The sequence below is a fragment of the Lagopus leucura genome, unplaced genomic scaffold (assembly GCF_019238085.1).
Source record: "Lagopus leucura isolate 7727_CA_CO unplaced genomic scaffold, USGS_WTPT01 Super-Scaffold_100019, whole genome shotgun sequence".
Classification (NCBI taxonomy): Eukaryota; Metazoa; Chordata; class Aves; order Galliformes; family Phasianidae; genus Lagopus; species Lagopus leucura.
The window spans coordinates 8,910,533-8,930,506 of NW_024962273.1; the positions used below are offsets into that span (position 1 = coordinate 8,910,533).

Genomic DNA, 19,974 nt, shown 5'->3' on the forward strand with positions numbered 1-19,974 from the left:
TCTCGGCAGCCCGCTGAGATGTGCTGCCTTCCCCTGCTCACTGGGGCCCCTGTGGCTCTGTCCGAGGGCAGGATGGGCCCAGAGGTGCTGTCTGAACCTGCTGGGTCCTTCTCACAATGCAGTTGGTGTTTAGGAGCTGTGGCATCAGGGCAGATGTGTACACGGAGTGCAGCTTGGCAGTATAGGGGGTGGATTATCATCCTCCAGAGTAATCCCAGTTAAATCCTGGGTGGAATTTTGTGCACTACGTCAAGTTTAGTGGAAAGGAGTGGTTTTGTTAATTGGGTGGAGGGGGCTGAGTTTCTTTTCCTTGCCCAGTAGATGAGCACAGGCATCCTCAGCTCCTTCCTTTGCCTGGTTCCAGCATGTGATCCAGCATGAAAATCTGCACCAAACTGGGCACTGCTCTGAACTGAGTGCAGCAAAGATCATCACTGGGAAAGCGTTGCATCTTTGTGCTCCAGCTCAGAAAGCTCAGCTTGCACTCCCAGTACAGCAGCTTAATAAAGCTGAATTTTCATAACAGTGCTAGAGATGTTTTGGTTTTGCTCCGAAGTGGGGAAAAGAACCCCAATAAATGCCCCTGGGAGGAATGTCCCATGGAGAGCTGTGCCACTGTCAGCCTTTGGTTGTGGCACCCAATGGACCAGAGAAGACCTGGGTTTTCATTCAGACTCCACTGTGGCCAAGTGGCCATGTGGCCAAACATTCTGAAATCCAGCAGTCAGGAACAGAGGTAAATGCTGTCCTATTTCCAGGTGAATGGGCAGGGAAACCTGCTGGGTAGCTGGAGTGCAACGATTTCCTTCAGAGAGGGGATTTGGAAAGGCTTTGGTCTGTGCTGGAAGCCATTGCAGCTGTAGGGCTCGGGAGTGTGAGTGTTAATCTCCCTGCGTGCTACAGCTGCTGAATAAGCTATGTTTTGCTTTCTGTTACATCTTTATACTTAGAACCCTCACAGTGCCCAGGAGCTGAAACACAACTCTATGTGAACAAGGAATGAGACGCATGGGTATGTGCTAACGGTCAGCAAGAAAAAAATTAATAAGCCCCTTGTTCAGCCCACAGGAAAGCCAGCAGCCTGCCTGAATGAAAGCCATACAGCCAGCACAGCTCCGCAGCCCGCGCTGGGCTAAACCACCTGGCAGGACATAGCCAGCCTCAGTGCAGGGCTGGGTCATGCCATAGGGCTGGCTTTGGAGCAGGGACAGCAATGCTTGTCATTCTGCTGCATGCTTGGGCAGGTCTTTGCCCCAGGACAAAAACCTGCATGGTTCTGCAGCCATCAGTGAGTCTGCACTGTCTGCACATGGCATCCTGCAGTACTTGTAGCCCTCCGAAAATAGAGGCTGGACAGTGCTCTTATTGACATCCGGGAGGGAAAAGAATAGCAGGCTCCCTGTTCACGCCCAAGGCATTTTGTTGAGAGTCTGCAGCCCCTGGGCTGAAAATCAGTTTAATTATGTATTGACAGTGGATGTTAAGCCGGGAAACCGGGCGGCTGGGGCATCAGTGCCATTGAAGGGCACATTCCTGGCCCCAGGCTTGGTTAAACAAACTGCTGTATTCAGAGCCCTGTGCCATTGACGTTTTAGTTTAACTTGCACCATTCTGCTTTATTTTGAAATCCTCTCCCAGCCCAGATGCTGGATGTTTGTAGATGGGAATAGCTGTGTACCCAGAGCAGAAAGCAGTGTCTCTGGTTGGCAGCACAGAGCCCCGCTGATGGTGTGTCCATTGGACAGGCCAGCCGGGTATCTCGGGGAAGTGAATCCTGTCATAAATTAAAGCAGTTTGTTGTGACTGCATTCAGCTGTGGGAATCATCAATGGGGAAGTGGATATCTTCTAGGGCTGCATTAAGATGGAAATGCTGGCAGGGAGCTGGGTGTGCCTACTGTGACTTTAAAGTCAGCATCTTAGGGGTTTAGGGACAGCCACCTTTGGGCCAATGGCACAGCTACTGCATTGTCAGCATGTTATTTCCTTCTTTGATTAACCAGACATCATTGAAAAAGAGGGAAGAGTAATCTCTAGAATCGTATTTCAGTGGTTCTCAGCTGCCCCAAAACCAATTTCTGTCCTTTTTAAATATTTCTTGGGGAAGGAAAAGAAACCAAGACCTGCATACTGAATAGGAGTCCCAGCCTTTTAGTGTGGGAGGTTCTTTGCTCATGACACCAAACTTGCAGTGTATTTAGCTCAGCCCACCCCATTCTCTGTCCTTTCTTGTTGAAGGTCTCAACCTGTGCACGAGTGGAAGCGCCTCATCCTGCGAAGAGTGTCTCCTCATCCATCCCAAGTGTGCTTGGTGCTCCAAAGAGGTACGTTCCTTCTTCTGCTCCTTCAGCTGTCTCCCACTCTGCATGGGGCACTGTCACTGCATGGGCTCAGTTGCAGGGAGCCTTGCTGGAAAGCACTCTGCCCTGGCTGCCATCCCAGTACGTGCTGCATGGCCTGCAACAGAGGTAAATCCCCTCTGTGAGTCTGCCGTGTTGTTTCAGGAGACTGCCGGTGCTTCTAGTGTCTGCACCGATGACAATGAGCTGTGCAGTTTGCCAGCATGCTTTGCAGCAAAAATGCATCCTTATGTTTTGGATATCTTGTAGTCTGAAATCATCTCCCCTTGTTAAATAGAGTGGTTCAATTGGAAGAGGCCTACAAAGATCATTGCGTCCAACTGCCTGACTGCTGCACAGCTGCAGCTGTCCAAGGAAAGCATCTTCGTGCTGCTGTAGTATTACATTACCTGACAGAAGAATAACTCCTGTGCTTTTTTTTTTTCCTTCCCAGGAGGATGAGTGATGCATAGAAGGCAAAGGGAAAGGATAAAACAGTAGATCTTGCTTTTGAGACATCTTGTAAACAGCTGTAGAAGTTCCTGTTCCAGGCAGCTAATCTGCAGTGTGATATTGCATCCAGGAGTGCTGGCTATCACTTATGGGTACCCAATAGTTTGCCTTTAAATATATCAAATTCTTGGCATCAAAAGACAAGTTTTACAAATGCTGCCAGCGGAAATGTTGATCTGGTGGTCACTACGACCACTAATAGTACCACTAATAGTACGTCAGCCTGTGGCATTGGCAGCTTGACTCTTTATCTTGCAAACGGAAGAGTTCCCAAACAAAATAGTTTCCAAATGGAGTGGAGGGGCCGGGGGAGGGAAGAGAAGTGTTTACAAGGAAGTTCCGTAATCCTTCCTGACCTTTAGCCTGGAGCAGCTATTTAAAAATGCACTTCCAGGTATTTCTGGCCAAGAGCCACGTGTTAAAAAGCTGCTGTCCCTGTTACAGGCTGTGAGCTGGAACTTAGAGAGCTCTTGTTCTAACTCTGCATTAGTTTATAATGCAATGCCTATGAAAGGCAGAGCTGAAATAGGATCATCCATTTAAATTACACTTGAAAGAGGAGATGTAAAACGTAGCTGGCTGTCTCCTGGGTGTGCCTTGCGACAGGGCTGGCAGGGGAAAATACCTGGCGTGAGTGTACATTGTGTGGATGTACATCCACCTGTGGGTTATGTGTGCAGGTATATTTGTGTGTGTGCACTCAAGCCAGGGATGCTAATAAATCCTATTGATTAAACTGAAATTTTTTCTTTGGTGAATTGAATTCTCCCATGTTTTCTAGTGACGTGCATGCACCCTGCGCTTTGTGATGGCAGGAGTTTGTGCCTGGAGGATGAGGAAGGAAAATCAAGGGATCTCCTGGAGGGAACATGTCAGCTTTCTAAGTGAAGGAAGAAAGCATAGTTTCTGCTGAATTAATGCAGGATTGAACTGATTAAAGCAAAAACTGTAGGGAATAGCTTGGGACATGTGAAGTCAGAGTTATGTATAGCCAATGCTGTTCTTGCATGAGCCAAGCAATTTGTCTTAAAACGTCCAAGCTGATGAGCATGTAATTGTCGCGTTGTTGGCCTAATCTCCATTAACTCGTATCTGCTTGCATGCATTGCCTTTTGCTTGCTTATTGGTGCACAGGCCCAGCAAGCAGTGTGAGCCAATACCAAGAGCTGCAGGGTGTGATCTCTGAGCAGATGCCATTCTGCAGCACGAGCCAGTGCAACTCAGCAATTGTCATCCTGTGGCAATTCCCTGGGGCCAGTTTCAGAAGAAATCTAAGGAGAAAATGGGTCAGGAGCAGCAGAGATAGGGAGCTGCAGAATTGCAGAGGTGCTGCTCAAGTGAGAGCTTTTGCAGTTACTGTCAAATGGTGTTCTGCATCCCCTCGAGAGCAGAGTTATTCCTCTCAAATTTCTCCTGAAGAGGAGTGTCTCCTGCCCAAAATGTGGACTGAGGTGGCTGAAGTAGCCTTGTGGAGGTGGAAGCCCATGAGAGCTATGTCCCTTGTGTTGCTGGTGGCTTGGCTTGGTGGGACAGTCAGAGCTGGGAGCTGAGAATTGCTGTAAACACATACCCAGAGCCTTTTTCCTGGTGCTGCAGGGTGTGCTGCCAAGGGCTGATAGATGGTGAGGAAGCATCCTCCTCTAAGGCTGCATTGTGCTACCCCATGCCAGCCAGAAAATCAGGTCCCAGTTCACTGCCCTTTGAAGTCAAGACATCCCATAAACATCAAAAGGTTTTGGAGCAGGCCACAGGGGTGACTGGAAGTGCTTGACAAAGACTGGCTTCTCGCTGATTTAATCATAGAATATCCCAAGTTGCAAGGGACCTGTAAGTGTCATAGAGTCCAACTCCTTTAAGGACTAATCATGTCTGAGATAAGCTCTTCCCCACAGCTGCCCTGAACCTACTGCTTTGCTGGGCGTTGTTCTTGGCTGGGAGGGACTCTGCTCTCTATTTTGTCATGTTGGAGATGATTTATGCAGTCCCAGTCCTCCTCTCTCTCAGTCCATCTGTTTACACGGTGCATTCCAAGAAATTCATGTTCACATCCATCTGATGTGCTGTCGCCTAGGCTTGGCATTGCTGCTCCATGCTGGAATGCAAACTTTGCATTTTTCAAATAGTGTTCAGCCCTTGTAGTGAGGAAACGCAGAGGAAATACTCTGTATGTGTCCCAGGACCTGAAGTTGTCCTTGGGAACACTCCCGAGCTGTGTTTGACATCAGTCAGACAACCTCTGCCTCCTTGATGTTTCCCGTCACTTGCTGCTCTCCAGCATTGACAGAAAGTGGGATTTATCCAACCCTGCTCTGCTTTTTTGGCTGTGTAACTGAAGGAGGGGCTGTGAGCATCTTCTTTCTATTATTTTGTGTGATTTTAGTATCTGCTTAGCTCCCAAGCAGAAGATGGTTGTGTCTATTGTTATAGTACAAAAATAAGCAGAAATCTCATGTTGAAAATTCAGTAAGCTTTGGGCAACTTGCTCCTTTTAGCCTTTTCAAAAATAAAACTAAAACCAGCACGCTAACAAATAGGACGTGCTGGCTGCCAAAGGCTGCATTGTGAGGCCAGGCTGTTCCTGAGTGCCTGCCACACACAATGCCCCGTTGTGTGCCATGGTGGGGGCCGGCCAGGGGCTGCAGGAGGGCTGGGGGAGGCATGGGGGAAGATGTCCCTGTTCATTGCAGTGGAGGTTGGACCACATGACCTTTAAGGGTCCCTTCCATAATACTGTGTGCTATGGGGAGCTCTGTGTCAGCTGCCTCTCCAGTCTGCTCCTGCTGGTTTCTTGTCCAGCCTGCAGCTGATTTGGTCTAACACCTCCCATCAGCCCTCATCCAAGTCCCTTATTCTCCAGCAGAGCTTCCCTAGACAGCCTGCCCATGTCAGAGCACTCCAGCTGTGCTCCAGCCTACAGAACTCTTGCTGCAGTGGCATTTTTCCTGTGCGATAATCCAGGGTCCTCTTTGCAGTGGTTTGAGGTAGGGGTACCATGGTGCTGGTGCTGGGATGTGTGGTCTCACCCAGGCAAGAGGGGACGTATGTCCCTGGAGCCCCCAGCCTTGTTCTCCAGCTTGCATATGGCCCTCTGTCTTCTCTTGGCAACAATTCTGCGTTCCTCTCTTTTGTCAAGCTCCACCAGGCTCAGGCACACATGGAAAAATTCACCTTCTAGTCTTCTCCTTTCCCTTTCCAATCTGTCTGTTCTTCCCCCCCCAGGAGTTTGGCAGCACAAAGTCCGTCCCATCGCGGTGTGACTTCCTGCAGAACCTCATTGCCAACGGTTGTGCTGGCGCCATCGAGAACCCACGCAGCAGCAGCAGCGTGATGAAGAACATCCCCTTAAGCAGCAAGGGCTCTGGGCAGAGCCACCTGGATGTCACACAGATCACTCCGCAGAAGGTCGCCCTGAGTCTTCGTCCTGGTGAGTCCCAGCAGCTCCCAGCTCCATGGTTGCTTGTGGGTGGGCGAGAAGTGGAACTGGGATGTAGGATCATAGAGTCATTTGAATTGGAAGAGGCCTTAAAGGTCATCTAGTCCACCTGCTCTGCCACAAGAAAGGACACCTGCTGCTAGATCTGGGTGCTCAGAGCCTGGTCCAGCCTGAGCATGCAGCGGGATGGCTGTACCCATGTCCTCGTGCTCACTGAAGGTGCTGGCTGCTGGCCATCAGAGCCCATCAGCTTCAGTGATATGCTCCAAACAGAGCTGGGGCTGAGGTTTTCTATGGGAGGACAGTGAGAGGTCAATCAGATCCCACGTAAAGCTGTCACTTAACCCTTGTGTGCATTTAAAAGGAGCACGCTCAGCTTAAAAACGCACCCTTTGGATGGAAGGAGTTAAAGAAACTTTGGATCCTGAAGCCTGACAGTGCTTGACTCTAAACTGAGACAGCTCCTTATGTAAATTTTTTTTAAAAAGCATATCTGTTTTCTGTTGGTATGCAAAAGAGCCATGGGATCAAGGCCTGAGATGAAGATTTGAACTTGTGACTCAGAGCTTGGACCATATCCACATCCTTGTTTCATTCCCCTGAGCCATCACTTTCCTTAAGTCTTTTCATTTTAAATGAAAATTAAGAGTGAAAGGCTAGATGGAGCCACACGAGCGTGCTTGTTATCAAAAGTTTTTGCGTGGTGGGGGAAGGCTTTAATGTGGGTTCGGAATTCTAACAAACATTTGGCAGCCAGTGTTTCTGAAGGGGGGAGAAAAAGCTCTTTATGGCAAAGTTAAGAAGCAAGTATAAAAGCATGATTCATTATAAGCAATTGGTGTGGGTTTCTAGGACTTATGTTTCTGTGACAGCTCTCATGAGCATGCAGAAAAATGAGATAGGATGTTTTTGCCCAAGAAAAACAGCAGTGTGAGTTGGTGCTCACCACACTAGAGTTCTTTCAGGAGCTACCATGGCTGACGGTGGCTCCGGTGTGGCTCTGCTTCTGCAATTTGATGCTGCTAACGCAACAGGTTTGCTCCCGTCCAAAGGGAGTTGTTACTGTTATTACTCTGTTCCTCAAGGCAGTCGCTGTGGGAAAGGGCAGGCTCAGCATTGCCGTCTTGCAGGCATGATTCTTGGTGCTCAGCACTTTCCTTTCCCCACCCCCAGCTGTTGGGATGCCCATGGCTCCAGCAGTGAGGTGGGATGTGGGGTCCATCTCTGTGTGGTTTTCCTGGGGCTGTGTTGCTGGATGCTGGAGCTGCTGTTCCTGCTGGGCCTTGCAGGGAGCCAGGCTGCACTGCCAAGTTCCTATACGGCAGGAAGATGGAAAGTGGGGCTGATAACCCCTCTAGGATGCTGCACTGCTCTTGCTTCACCTGTATGCTGTGGGTTACCATAGCTTGTGGTCTGCTGGACAAATCATAGAGTCATAGAGAGACTTAGGTTGGAAGTGACCTTAAAGATCATCCATTCTCAACCCCATGCCTTGCACAGGGCTGCCAACCTCCAGATCAGTCTGCCCAGGGCATATCCCACCTGGCCTTGAGCGCCTCCAGGTGTACAGGGATGAACAGGGATGGGGTATCCATAACTCCTATGGGCAAACAGCAAAGGCTTGCAGAAATAGGGAGTGAAGGTGAGGCTGTACTGCTGCTTCTGAATACCAACAAATGCACGAGCCAGGGAGGGACAGGAGTCTTGCCAGCAGCTTTCTGCTGTCTCGCCTTTGCAACTGCTCCTGTGGCTGCAGGACTTGCCCTCAAATCCTCCAGGTCACTACAGGAGGAGAAATATATCTACATTTTTCATATTATCTCCCATTTGTACTGCTTTTCTTTTTCGTTTTTGTTGCAAAGCAGCACACTCTTACTCAGGGCTGATGACTTCCCAAACGCTGGGCTTTGCACCCCCAGTTTAAATCATCCATTTGTACTTGAGCTTGAGAGTGAATCCTGAGGGCTGCACCCAAGACAAAAAGGAGACAATATTGATTTAATTTTGTGCATATTGTGCATAATACCAATTTTGTGCTCCAACGGGAGTTATTTCTTTTTGTGCCCAGAGTGTAGGATTTCAAAGACCAATTGACACAGCAGGCGTGGTGATTGTGCTCTTCTATTCTCAGACTGCTAAGCAGAAGCAGAACGGGGCAAATTGTCAATTGTTTGCTGGTCCCACCCAGGCTGTGAGATCTGAGCATCCCGTGGCATAAACCACATCCCCAAATCTCTGTGCTCTGAGTTGATTCCTGAAGGCCTTACAGTGATGTCTTCTCAGGGCAACTTTCAGATCAAGCATTTAGTTTTTATGATGTTGCTTGTTAACTCTGGGTTCAGCTATAAGACAGTGTTCTGGTATGAAAAGTACGAATATTGTAAAAGGAACTTAAAGCAATGAATAGATTCATGTTGTGTTGTCCATTAAATCAGCAAGCAGAAGAGGGTTTTGTGGATAATCGCGGTTGACGAATTTGCATTCTTAAATTGGCCAAAAGCAGCTTTTCCAGTTTTTGTGCTGCCTCTGTGTGACAGTATCCAGGAAACATTTCTGAATGCAGTTTTAACTTTAATGCTTCTCAATAAAAGCCCTAAGGAGAGGATGGTGGCAGTGGTAGGGGGGGGAAGGAAGAGGCTGGGTTATCCCTGAAGAGTCAGACAAGCACTGTACACAGCGAAAAATAAATTCTTTTGTACTGACATTGCCATACATTAGGAGTATTTTCTGTGAGCTAATTAATTTGTGTAGTTTAGGAATGAAAGAAGAAGCAGCCCTGGGATCCTGATATTATTGCTGTTTTTTTGTGGACTAATACATTCATTACCATCAAGGAGGGTTCAGTGGAGCATCCCAAGAACTCTTTCCAGCATGGCAATTCCCATCTTAGGACCTACTCTGGAAGAACAGTATTTTTGAAACTGCCGTGTCTGGGGCACTGTATGCCAAAGGCACATTTCCTTTTTTCTCAATGGATTAAGTGGGGAAAAATGCATCTTGGGGTGGGGGTTGCACGGGGCTCAGGGGAGCAGGATCTGGCACCATGTGGGGCAGTAGAGCGCTGGGGATGCTGCAGAGCACTGGGGATGCTGCTGTTGCCTGCTCGTGGGCTGGAAGTAAGTGGGAGCAGCTGTGCTGCTGCAAACAATGAGGAAAACAATAAAACTTTTAGGGAAATGTTTTCATGATAATAAAAAATGTGCTTTTCATTTCTGAAGTGGGAGGAAGCAAAGAGTGCTGCAAAACCTGCTGGTGCCTGAAAGTTCAGCCTGGGCTGTGAAGTGAGAGGTAGAACGGAAGGGGTGCTTTGGGCTTGAGATGACTTTAACCCCTGAGGACTCAGCAAGCTGGAAAAGGGGCTGCAGAGCCAGCAGGAGATACGGGATTTTTAGCTGGAGAGTACTGGGGATTTCAGTTTGTCCCCTCACTCTGTTATTGGCAAAATGTAAGGCAGACATTGGCCTTGTCCCTTCTGGCTTCAAGTTGAGCTCATATTTATGCCAGCTCACCTTTTTCAGCACGTGGACTCCTATTCTGGACACTGTCTTGACCAGAAGAGCTTTGCAGAAGGGCAGGTCAGGGGAGAGGCTTACTTCAGCTCTTTTTCATGTCTTCTCAGCCTGACTCAGTCCTGTCAGTTTCCTCCCTTGTGTTCATCACTTTGGATGAAAGCTTTATCTCCACTTTGATACTTCCCCATTTGACTGCAACATCCCTCTTTTCCTGTTTCACTTCCCTTTTTGCCCTGCTTTCTCCAGAGTGATGGTGACATGACTCTTTTCCTGCGGAGAGGTCTTTCTAAAAGATGTTCTTTCTTTGTTTGCCTCAACCTGCCTTCCAGGCACAGTCCAGAGGACATCTTGCCTTCAACTCATGTTTCGTCCTGACCCTCTTCCTTCTTCTGCTCCACCTCCTTTCCTTCTTGTATAGGGCTTCCTTGCTTACCTGTTAGTCTCCTGAAGAGTAAACTTGAAGAAACTTGTTCCCCTTAACCCTCTTAGTTTGCAAGAGAGCCTGCTCTGCACAGTGAAAGCAAAAATAGCACGCAGTCTAGATTTGATGATGTGCTAGGTGTTTTCTTGCAGTGCTTTTCACTGCTCTCAACTATTGTGTGTGTGCAGGTGACAGGACCTCCTTCCGAGTTCAGGTCCGGCAAGTGGAGGACTATCCTGTGGACCTGTACTACCTGATGGATCTCTCCCTGTCCATGAATGACGACCTGGACAATATTCGCAATCTGGGGACAAAGCTGGCTGAAGAGATGCGGAAGCTCACTAGCAATTTCCGGCTGGGCTTTGGCTCTTTTGTGGACAAAAACATTTCTCCTTTCTCCTACACAGCACCGAGATACCAAAACAATCCCTGCATTGGGTAAGTAGGTGCTCCCCAAAAGGAGAAGCCCAGTGCAGATACTAACAGTGTCTGGAGAGTCTTTCCTTGCAGTTCTGGCTTTAGGCATCGAACCACACTTTTGGGACTGTGTGGTAATGCTCCAGAGCCATTCAAAACCAAGCAATTCCCAATTTTGCAACAGCTTTTGGGGTTACTCTGATCTAAAGATGTACCTAGATGTTCCTCTTGTGCCAGGAATCTAAAGCTATTTTTAAATACCTGAAGAGGATTCAGACATTGTGGGCTTTATTTTTTTTTTTTTTTCAGAGACTTTGAGAAAAGGGAGCAAGAGCCAGAAATTCCTGATTTCTGATCCTGTCTCTGAGTCATAGTTTGGCCTTGAGTAGGTCAATTAAGCTCTTCTTCTCTGCTTTACAGATAAGGAGACCAAAGCAGTGCAATTCTTTCCCAACAGAAGTGTTTGGGGGAAGTGAGATTTGGAAGGGCCTGTGAGACTGATTAATGAGTATTTGTAAGGCATTCTGAAGATGTCAGGCAGTTTCCTTCATCTTTATTGCCAGGGAATGAAAGCGAACTGGCAATTGCAACAGACACAAATAACGCAGTTTGCTTTGCGGTGTTATCAGAGCCTTTTTTTTCCTTGTTAGTAGCTTTCTTAGTGTCTTTTTGTTTGACTTGTAACAGCCAGAGGATCTAGTCTGTTCAATCAAGGATTATGCCAGAGTGAAATAGGCTGACATGGAGGGCGTACAGGCTCAGGTGGATTTGGATGTTGGCATGTGAGGGTGCAACAATGAGTCATAGAATCATTAAGGTTGGAAAAGATCACAAAGATCACCAAGTCCAACTCCAACCCATCCATACCATGCCCACTAACCACTAACCCAGTGCCCATCTGCTCTTTTTCTGAACATCTCTGGGGATGATGGCTCTACCACCTCCCTGTGCCAGTGCATCACTACTCTTTATGAGGAGTGATTTTTCCTAATATCCAACCTGAAGTTGCCTCCTTGGAGAATGTTGCCTTTGACACTTCTCTTCATGCTCCTTGTCCTGCCCCTTCTTCTCCTCATCCCTTTTTGGGGTGCTCTTTATTGCTGAAAGGGCAGTAGAATTAGCCCTTTTTTGTGAAGCATGCAGAGATACTTAGGCTGTGAGATCACATCACAGACGCCAAGCTTTATGAGTGTGCTTGCTCTAAGCTTTCTGTATGAGAGGCAGATTAGAGAGAGTTTTCATCAGCTGTAAGTCTCTTGCCATCTTTTGGCACTGACTGAATATTTGACATCTCATCACCTGTTCAGCAGACAAAATTATCCATGCACTTTTTTCATCAGTCCTATCCAGAGAGGAAAGTCAATTGGATGGTGATTTTAATACTAAAAACTCATGCTTTGGCTGTGAAGCATAGCCACAAATCTGGAACTCCTTGACTTTGGTGCCCTTGCACGTGTTTATAGTGGGATGAAAGTAGGTAAGTCAGAGGAAAGTACAAAGCTTGTTTTGGAGCATATAGAGTTCTGCAGCACCCAGATGAAAGCCCTGGCTAGTGAAGGAGTACTTTCATCTGTCACTTTTTCTTCAAACACTTCCTCTTGTTCAGAGCATTCAGGTTATGCAGTATTTTCCATTCTGCATCCCTTGCATGCCTAGCTTTGGGACGCTGCTGTAATGGAAACAACCTGGCTGACAAACCTGGCTGGGCATGGACAAGTGGCTCTACACGAGCTGTTCACTGACACCATAGCACTGTGTCCTCTGCTCTACACAGATCTTTCCCTGCCCCTGAGATTTGGCATGGCCTCAGGGATGCACGCAGTCATCTCTTTAGTCCTTATTTGCTGCTGCATCAAAGCTCAGCTGCCGTGCTCAGGAGGCTGGATCTGCTAGGTCCTTGTGTGGTGATGTGTGTGGGTTTGCACAATGGGGACATGCATGTGGCACACAGCTTTTGGCAGGGGAGGGATTAGAGCCACCAGCAGTGGTAAACTTTAACTGTTCCTTTGTTAGAAAGCATCTTAGACCCTACCCACAGTGAGTCATTTTTTCTTTCTATCTCTGAAGATAAGAATGACCTACTGCAACTCCTTTGTAAACACATTTTATTCTTAACTTTTCTCCTCCCTCTCCCCTGCCCATGCTCACCTCCTGCCCAGACTGCAGGACTTGCTCAGCTCAGGGCTCCCAAGCACACCATGAGCACCAATCCTAAGAACACCAAACCCTCGAGGTTTGTTGCCTCCTGGCAGCTTTGCAAGGTTTCCTGGCAGCCTACTGCATCATTTCTCCACCTTAGGGTGCTGCTCCTTCCTTGCTGCTCCAAGCTAAGCAGGAGTGACAGTGTTTGCTCATCTGCCTTGGGGGGAGAGTGGGAGGATGCATGAGTGATTAAGTAGATGCATGCCCACTGCACTGCTGTGCTGTGGGCTCTAGTGGGAAACTGCTGTGACTTATGGGCACTGAAACCCCACAGCCATATGGCCCCGGTGCTTGTTGTCTCCACTTGAATGTTGTATGGAGACATTCAGTCCGGATGAGAACTCTGCAAGCTTCAGCTGCTCAAAGCCAGTGCAGAGATGGGCTCTACTGTGTGTTTGTGGATAACTAGCCAGAAATCAGAGCATCCAAAGCATGAAGTCTTGTGGAAGGCTCAGAGATTTGGAGGCCTGTGTAGTAGAGCTCGGAGCTCCTGCAGCTTGTGGCTCTTGGTGGGGTTGATGCCAACTAACCCTTCCTCTTCTGCTCCTCTTGCAGGTATAAGCTGTTCCCAAGCTGTGTCCCTTCATTTGGTTTCCGCCATCTCTTGTCCCTGACGGACAAAGTCGACCGTTTCAATGAAGAAGTGCAGAAGCAGAAGGTGTCCCGGAACCGGGATGCCCCAGAGGGTGGTTTCGATGCAATTTTGCAGGCTGCTGTGTGCAAGGTGAGTCCCACTGCCTTCTGGGTTTTTAAAGCAAAGTAAAAGAGAGGAAGTTTCTTTAGCTGTGTTCTTGGATCCAGCTTCAATGCGTAAATTTTTATTGTAGAAACCATGAAAATTGCATTGAGAAGTAGAGGTTTTTATCTGCTTTTATGCATGAAGAGGCATAGCAGAAATGCATCTTCCTTGCTGTCACCATTCCACACAGGACAAGCCCTCTCCCTGCAGTGCAGAGCTAGGTTTGCATGCTGTTCTCACTGCAAGATTCTTGCTCAAAATCCTCCTGGAGCAAGCGGTTGGGTTGCTCCATATCCCTTTGTGAGTTGGGGATGAAAACCAATGGTTCTTTCAAATGTCCTCTCCCCTGGGCAGTGCAGTTGGGCTGCCCTGCTCTCCACAGACAGCCCCAGCTGCCTTTTTCCCTCTGACACACAGAATCACAGTATCACAGAATGGCCAGGGTTGGTAGGGACCTCAAGGATCATGAATCTCCAACCCCCTGCTACATGCAGGACCACCAGCCTCCCCATTTAATACTAGCCCAGGCTGCCCAGGGCCCCATCCAATCTGGCCTTGAACAACTCTAGGGATGGGGCATCCACAACCTCTCTGGGCAGCCTGTTCCAGCACCTCACCATTCTCTCTGTAAAGAACTTCCCCCTGACATCCAACCTAAATCTTCTCTCCCTCAACATAAAACACACACAATTTGGCTTTTGTCCAGCTCAGCCTTGCACAGTTCTTTTGGTAGGTTCTATTTTCTTGTGGGTGTGGATTTTGGGATAAGCATCATCCACAGGAGCAGTGGGATGCAAGCTTGTGCAACAGGATTGAGTGGGAATGCGTATCGCCCTTTGTTCACACTGGGTGCTCGACAGGACCGAGCCTGCCCTGCTGGCTCCAATGCCTCAGAGCAGCTGTCTCTCCTCTCCCAGCCTGGCACAGGTGCTGCTGGCACTGGAACAGCACTGCTCCCAGCTCTCTGTAGGTACAAAGTTCATCGTGTGGCTGAGAGGTGGCACTAGAGCAGGGATGTTTCAGGGCAGTGACTCAGTTGTGCCACCCTTCATCTGGCTCTTTGCGGTTTCTCCGTCACATTTTCCTTACCGCAGCAATGGGACAGGATTTCCTTATAGTGCAGAAATATTGCACAGAGGCATCATTTGGGCTGTGCTTCTTAAGCCCCATAACCCCTAAAGGAACTTTGTTCCCTTTGCAAGTGGTGATTTGGGGGCTGTCTGTGGTCCTGGGGTGGGTTTCCCCATTGCCACCTGTCTGCAGTACCCCGTTGCCTCTCCTGGTGCGCTCCTGCTCTTCCAGCTTACACCCTTTAGGGAATTTCAGACCCCCTGGGCACTTAAAGAAGCCATTTGTAGCATCCCAAGGGACGGCCCTCGGCAGCCCCAGTGTCTGAGCGCCATGTTCTCCCCTGCAAGCACAGAGGTAGGAGAAACAGTCCCTCATTTGTTGGTGAGGTGTTTTCATGCTGTAATTCATATTGAGTGTTTCTTTTGCATGAGCTGTTATGAGAGCTCTGTCATTTTTTGGCTGAGGTTTTAAACTGAGGAGTGAGAAGAGCTTGCACAGTTAATACAGACTAATAACTGGTCTGTGTTTGGCTCCTCTCTGAAAGATGGAGAGATGGTAAATGTTATTCTGGAGGCAATGAAAGAGCCAGAGACAATAAGCCTTTATGCTGATGCTAGAACGGTTAGCCAGGAATATTAATCAACTTTCTGTAATTACATTTTCCATTTGCAGTACTTTGGTTTTCTGCCATCTTGAAGTGTAGACATCATAGAGCTTGGTGGCACATGTAAGTTGCAGATCATATACACGGAGCTGCAGCAAGGAAGTGATGCTTAGTTGTAAAATCAAGTGTCTTTTGAACTGCTTTTGGTCAGCGCTCATTAGGCACAATGTTTGGCATAAATTTAGATGCTTACTTCAGAGTTGGAAACACTGATAACAATCTGGCCGCCTTTTCAATGGGGTTTGGAAGGCTGAGGTGTGCTGAGGCAGCTGTGGTGGTTCTGACAGCAGCAACTGTGGGAGCAGGGCAGGATTTATTCCTGCGTGGCCCTGCAGAGACATGTCCTTACCCTCCATGCTGCCTCAGGTCAGGTCCCACCCTGCCTTTCAAACCTTCATATCCCACGGGGATTAAACCAGCACCGGCGTCAATGCAGATCACTGTTCAAAAATCACGGGCCAGTAAAAATAAATGCAAGCCTCTTTGGTTGTTTGTTTTAAGCAGAGCAGAGCACTGTATGTCTCGTACAGAGCAGCATTTCCCAGCGCTTTGCAGCTGCAGGAGGAGGCAGTGAGAGATGCTGCAGCTGCTCACTGCCAACCTCTTGGTTTTTCCACCCGTCTCCAGCAGCCATGCACATTTTGTAACGTTGTGGTGTGTGCTGCATTGGCTCGAAGCACCGTGCAGCTTCGGCATCAGGGTGGGTGTCTCAGCTGAGATATGCTGCCCAGATTTTTCAGCATTTCTACGTGCTTGGCTTAAGTGTGAGAATAGGGGTGAGTCTGTGTATGAAGAGGTACATAGCCCTTGGTGAGAAGGTGGTGCCACAGAAGGCAGGAAAACAGGAATCATGCCTGGAGAGGCTGCATAACTGTTGTCTGAATGAAGTTCATTTGCTTTGTGCACAGCACACTTCTAAGCTTCTAATCTGTGGTTTTTCTCTCAGTCCTTAAAGAAGTCAGCTTCAGGTACCGAAGGAAAGTGAGCTGATGGGCTGTTGGGTGGGTGTCTGTCCACTGGCTGAGTGGTGCAAGAAGCTGCTTGCGTTGTCAGAGCCATAATCACTTTTGGGGTTTCTGCCTTTTGTCTGGTGGGGTTGCTTCAGTGGAATGTCTCCCACTTCCCAGACCAAAAAAGCCCTTATTGCTTTCTGACCTAGATGGCAGTGTGCTGCTACATGACACACCTGTCCTGCCAATGAGGGCTTCCTCTGGTTGTACCTGCGTTACATGGCTCTCGAAAATGCCCTTAAAGAAAAAATACTTCTTGCATTCGGGAAGAAAAGGAAATAGAGTCTGGAGTAGTTCTCCTGAAGCTGTATTTACCAGAAAGGTCAGCAGTCTGTGGGCTGTGACTCACATCTGCAGCTGAAAATTGTGGTGGCAATCATGGTTATACTTCTGTGTGCACTGCCAGCTCACTGTCACTCCACCAGTGGTTTCCATAGGAAATGCCTGCAGCCAAGCTGCATAAGTTTGTCAGCTGGTGTTTGAATGTAGGATGAGGTAGGTTTCAGATGTTACTGAGTAAGCTGAGCAGTGAAATCCAGAGGAGTTGGGTCTTTTCAGATGTGGTTTGCATCTGGGTGCTCCTGGCTCCATAATCTGTGCATTGGGGGGGCTGGAGGCCAGAGCCATCCACATGTGTAGGTGGAGAGAGCTGCTACCTGATGGCATCCAAATTTTCCTTCTGGCACCTCTGTTTCTCTCCACCTCCATTGCAACAAGCAGCTTCAGTGTGCTTTCTTAGGCACGGATCTGCTTCTTGGGCTGGTGCGGAGCTGAGGGAGCTCTGTGGGAGGGAAGCAATTAGCATCCAACTCTAGTGCCTTTCCATGCAAAAACCCTATCCCTGCAGATCTGTCCATGCACAGACAATCACAACACCTATTTCTTGCACAGATGGCCTGCACATAAGGCCCTTGCTTTCTGTGCTGCAGTCCCGAAGCTGCTTTTCCAAGTGGGTTGCAAGAAAAATGCTGAGTAGGGCTGGTGCAGCTCTCATGCTGTGTGCAGCAGCGCAGCCATGTCACTGAGCTGAGGAAACGAGGTCAGATGAAACGCGTGCAGAGGAATTTGGCATGTCTCCTCTGGCTATAAAAGCAGCTGAAATTCTTATTCTTGGATCAAGGTAGAGAAGGTCTGGTGGACAGTCCACGTACCAACTCATGCCTGTTTAAGTAACTGCATTGCAGGGAGGTGCTGGGAAATGCTAGAAGGGCCCCAACATCATCTTTTCTCACCAGATATGGGTGGACAGAGGTATGGCTTTCTACTAATTAGTGTTAATGAGGCCTTTTGTTCTGCCTCAGGAGAAGATCGGCTGGCGGAAGGAAGCATCCCACCTGCTGGTCTTCACCACGGATGATGTGCCCCACATAGCTCTGGATGGGAAGCTGGGGGGGCTGGTGCAGCCCCACGATGGCCAGTGCCACCTGAACGAGGCCAATGAGTACAGCGCGTCCAGCCAGCTGGTGAGTGGGCACAGGGACCTTGGGGATGTCAGTGGGCCCTGTGCTGCTCTGGGCTCTGTTTGCTCCTGATGAGTGTGGTTTCACTCTTTCCCTCAGACATCTCCATTCAGTGAATGCACTTGTGATGCATGAAGATAGGTTTGGAGCCTAGCAGATTTTGTCAGGATTCACTAACAGGGAGGGAAATGTAACTTGGCAAGCTGAAGTGCATCATCAACTGCGAAGTGCCCAGGGATTGTCAGGCTGTCAGCAGGGAGGCTGAGCCTACCTTGATGTGGCTGCTGCCACGAACACAACGCGGTGCTGATCCTATTCACAGCCTTTGAGCACAACCCTAACGCAGATCTTAGTACTAAATAAACAGACCAGCCCCTTTTTTTTCTCCCTTTATTTAAACTCAGTGGAGGAAACTTCTGTGGTGAATGAGCATTTGTCTGCTGCCTAATTATCACATCCTCCTGCAGAATGGTGCTTTATCCAGCAAGTCACAAGCACTAATTATGATTTTTGTTCCTGCATACACCACTCTGTGACAAGAGGTGTTTCTGGATGGTTGCCTATGGCTCCTTAGAGAACCCCCTGTCCACAGCCCATGCAATCTTGCAAGTGTTTGCATTCCAGAGTACAGCTGCTGTACTGGAGCTGTGCTGGGGAGCTGGCATGGGGATGCTGTCTCAGTGTTTATTTGAGTCCTGGAAGCTCTAAATTAGCCCTTCAGCTTGCAAGTGAGTGGGGTGAATTTTCTGAGAGCCGCATTTCAGAAGAAGCTTGGGGCCTGAAGCTCTTGAAATGAATACAGTTTTGTTATTTTGTTGCTTATGAATTGCTAGAACAGTACCTTCCTGCTAACCTTTCTCTGAGTTCTGCAGAATTGAAGTTTATCATCATTTCTTCATGGCTCTACTATGCAGCAAGAACAGGCAATCTCAGCTTTCAGAGAAAAATCATGCATCTCCGCTTAGTGCAGTTCTAGATCATGGTCATGTCTTGCATCCCTGGGGTTGGCAGGTGGGTTACACGTGCGCATCGGCTGATAGCAAAGTGGAAAGAGGAGGGAAAAAAAAATTGTTTCAAGTGTTACTGTGGCTCATGGTGTTGTCATTTTATGCATTCTAATGATAGGTGCAGCAGAAGTATTCAGGGAGTGACAGAATTACCAGAATGTTTCTACTATTTCAGTTGTAGATGTAGTGGTTCACTTCACGCTGCAGTGAAATGCCGCAGGTTTTGCTGTTGGGAGAAGAGTAATGAAATTAGTCTTTGTTCTACCCATCAGTCTTTCTGTGTTGTTTTTCCCCTAGGATTATCCTTCCCTGGCACTCCTTGGGGAGAAACTGGCTGAAAACAACATCCACCTGATTTTTGCTGTTACAAAAAGCCATTATGTCCTGTACAAGGTAAGTGCTGCTGAGAAGTTCATGGGCAGGGCTTAGGGTGCCTCTTGAGAGCGTCTTGGCCATGATGCCCTTAGGTCACACCAGCTTGGCACAGCTGTCACCTCTCCCTGCTAGCACCCAGAGCATGGTCATTCAGTGGAAAGCACTAAAGCTGCTTACTGCAAGCAGATCTCTGTGTTAGTGAGTGTGTGCGTACCTAAAATAGACCCTATCCTAATCTTGCTGCTGCGCAGCAGACGGGAGAGCAGAAACCTGTTCAGCCCTTTCCGCTGTGACTCAGTCCCATTACCTAATCCAGTACGGTGCTGCTGCCCAGCTGTGTTTTTCCATCTCCCTAGCCCCAACCTGAGCTCCTTTGCCATCCCCGCGGCAGGAGGCTCTTCCCTGGGGCTGTCTCATGGCAGAAGTGGGTGGAGGGATGTGGGGATGCAGATTGGGTTTTTGGGAAGTGCATTCTCTGCACTGAGCCAGGCAAGCAGCGAGGTGCTGGAAGTCCCCATGGGGCTGGGGGCTGAGCTCATGCTCCACACCCGCTCTCAGGGAAGCTCGACTGCCACATCGCATTGCATTGCAGCGCGTTTTCCACTTGTTGTCTTTTCAAGAACTTCACTGCCTTGATTCCTGGGACCACGGTGGAGATTTTGCACAAGGACTCCAAGAATATCATCGAGCTGATTGTCAAGGCCTACAACGTAAGTGTGTTTTAACACCACAGCTGCTGTGGTGGGAGCGCCAAGAGCTGAGCTCGCTCAGCCCTGCCTCGTGATCTCCACCCAGGCTTGGCTGCATCTCTC

General features: G+C 48.6%; 1 protein-coding gene across 1 annotated transcript in view; it reads left to right on the forward strand.

Moving 5' to 3' along the window:
* ITGB5 (integrin subunit beta 5) overlaps nucleotides 1-19,974 on the forward strand; it is a 41,055-nt gene that overhangs the window by 694 nt on the left and 20,387 nt on the right. Inside the window, exons 2-8 of the mRNA XM_042877723.1 lie at nucleotides 2,238-2,323; nucleotides 6,071-6,275; nucleotides 10,406-10,655; nucleotides 13,392-13,560; nucleotides 17,622-17,783; nucleotides 19,085-19,180; nucleotides 19,783-19,872. Coding sequence (XP_042733657.1) covers nucleotides 2,238-2,323; nucleotides 6,071-6,275; nucleotides 10,406-10,655; nucleotides 13,392-13,560; nucleotides 17,622-17,783; nucleotides 19,085-19,180; nucleotides 19,783-19,872 — 1,058 coding nt within the window. The remainder of the gene's footprint in view (nucleotides 1-2,237; nucleotides 2,324-6,070; nucleotides 6,276-10,405; nucleotides 10,656-13,391; nucleotides 13,561-17,621; nucleotides 17,784-19,084; nucleotides 19,181-19,782; nucleotides 19,873-19,974) is intronic.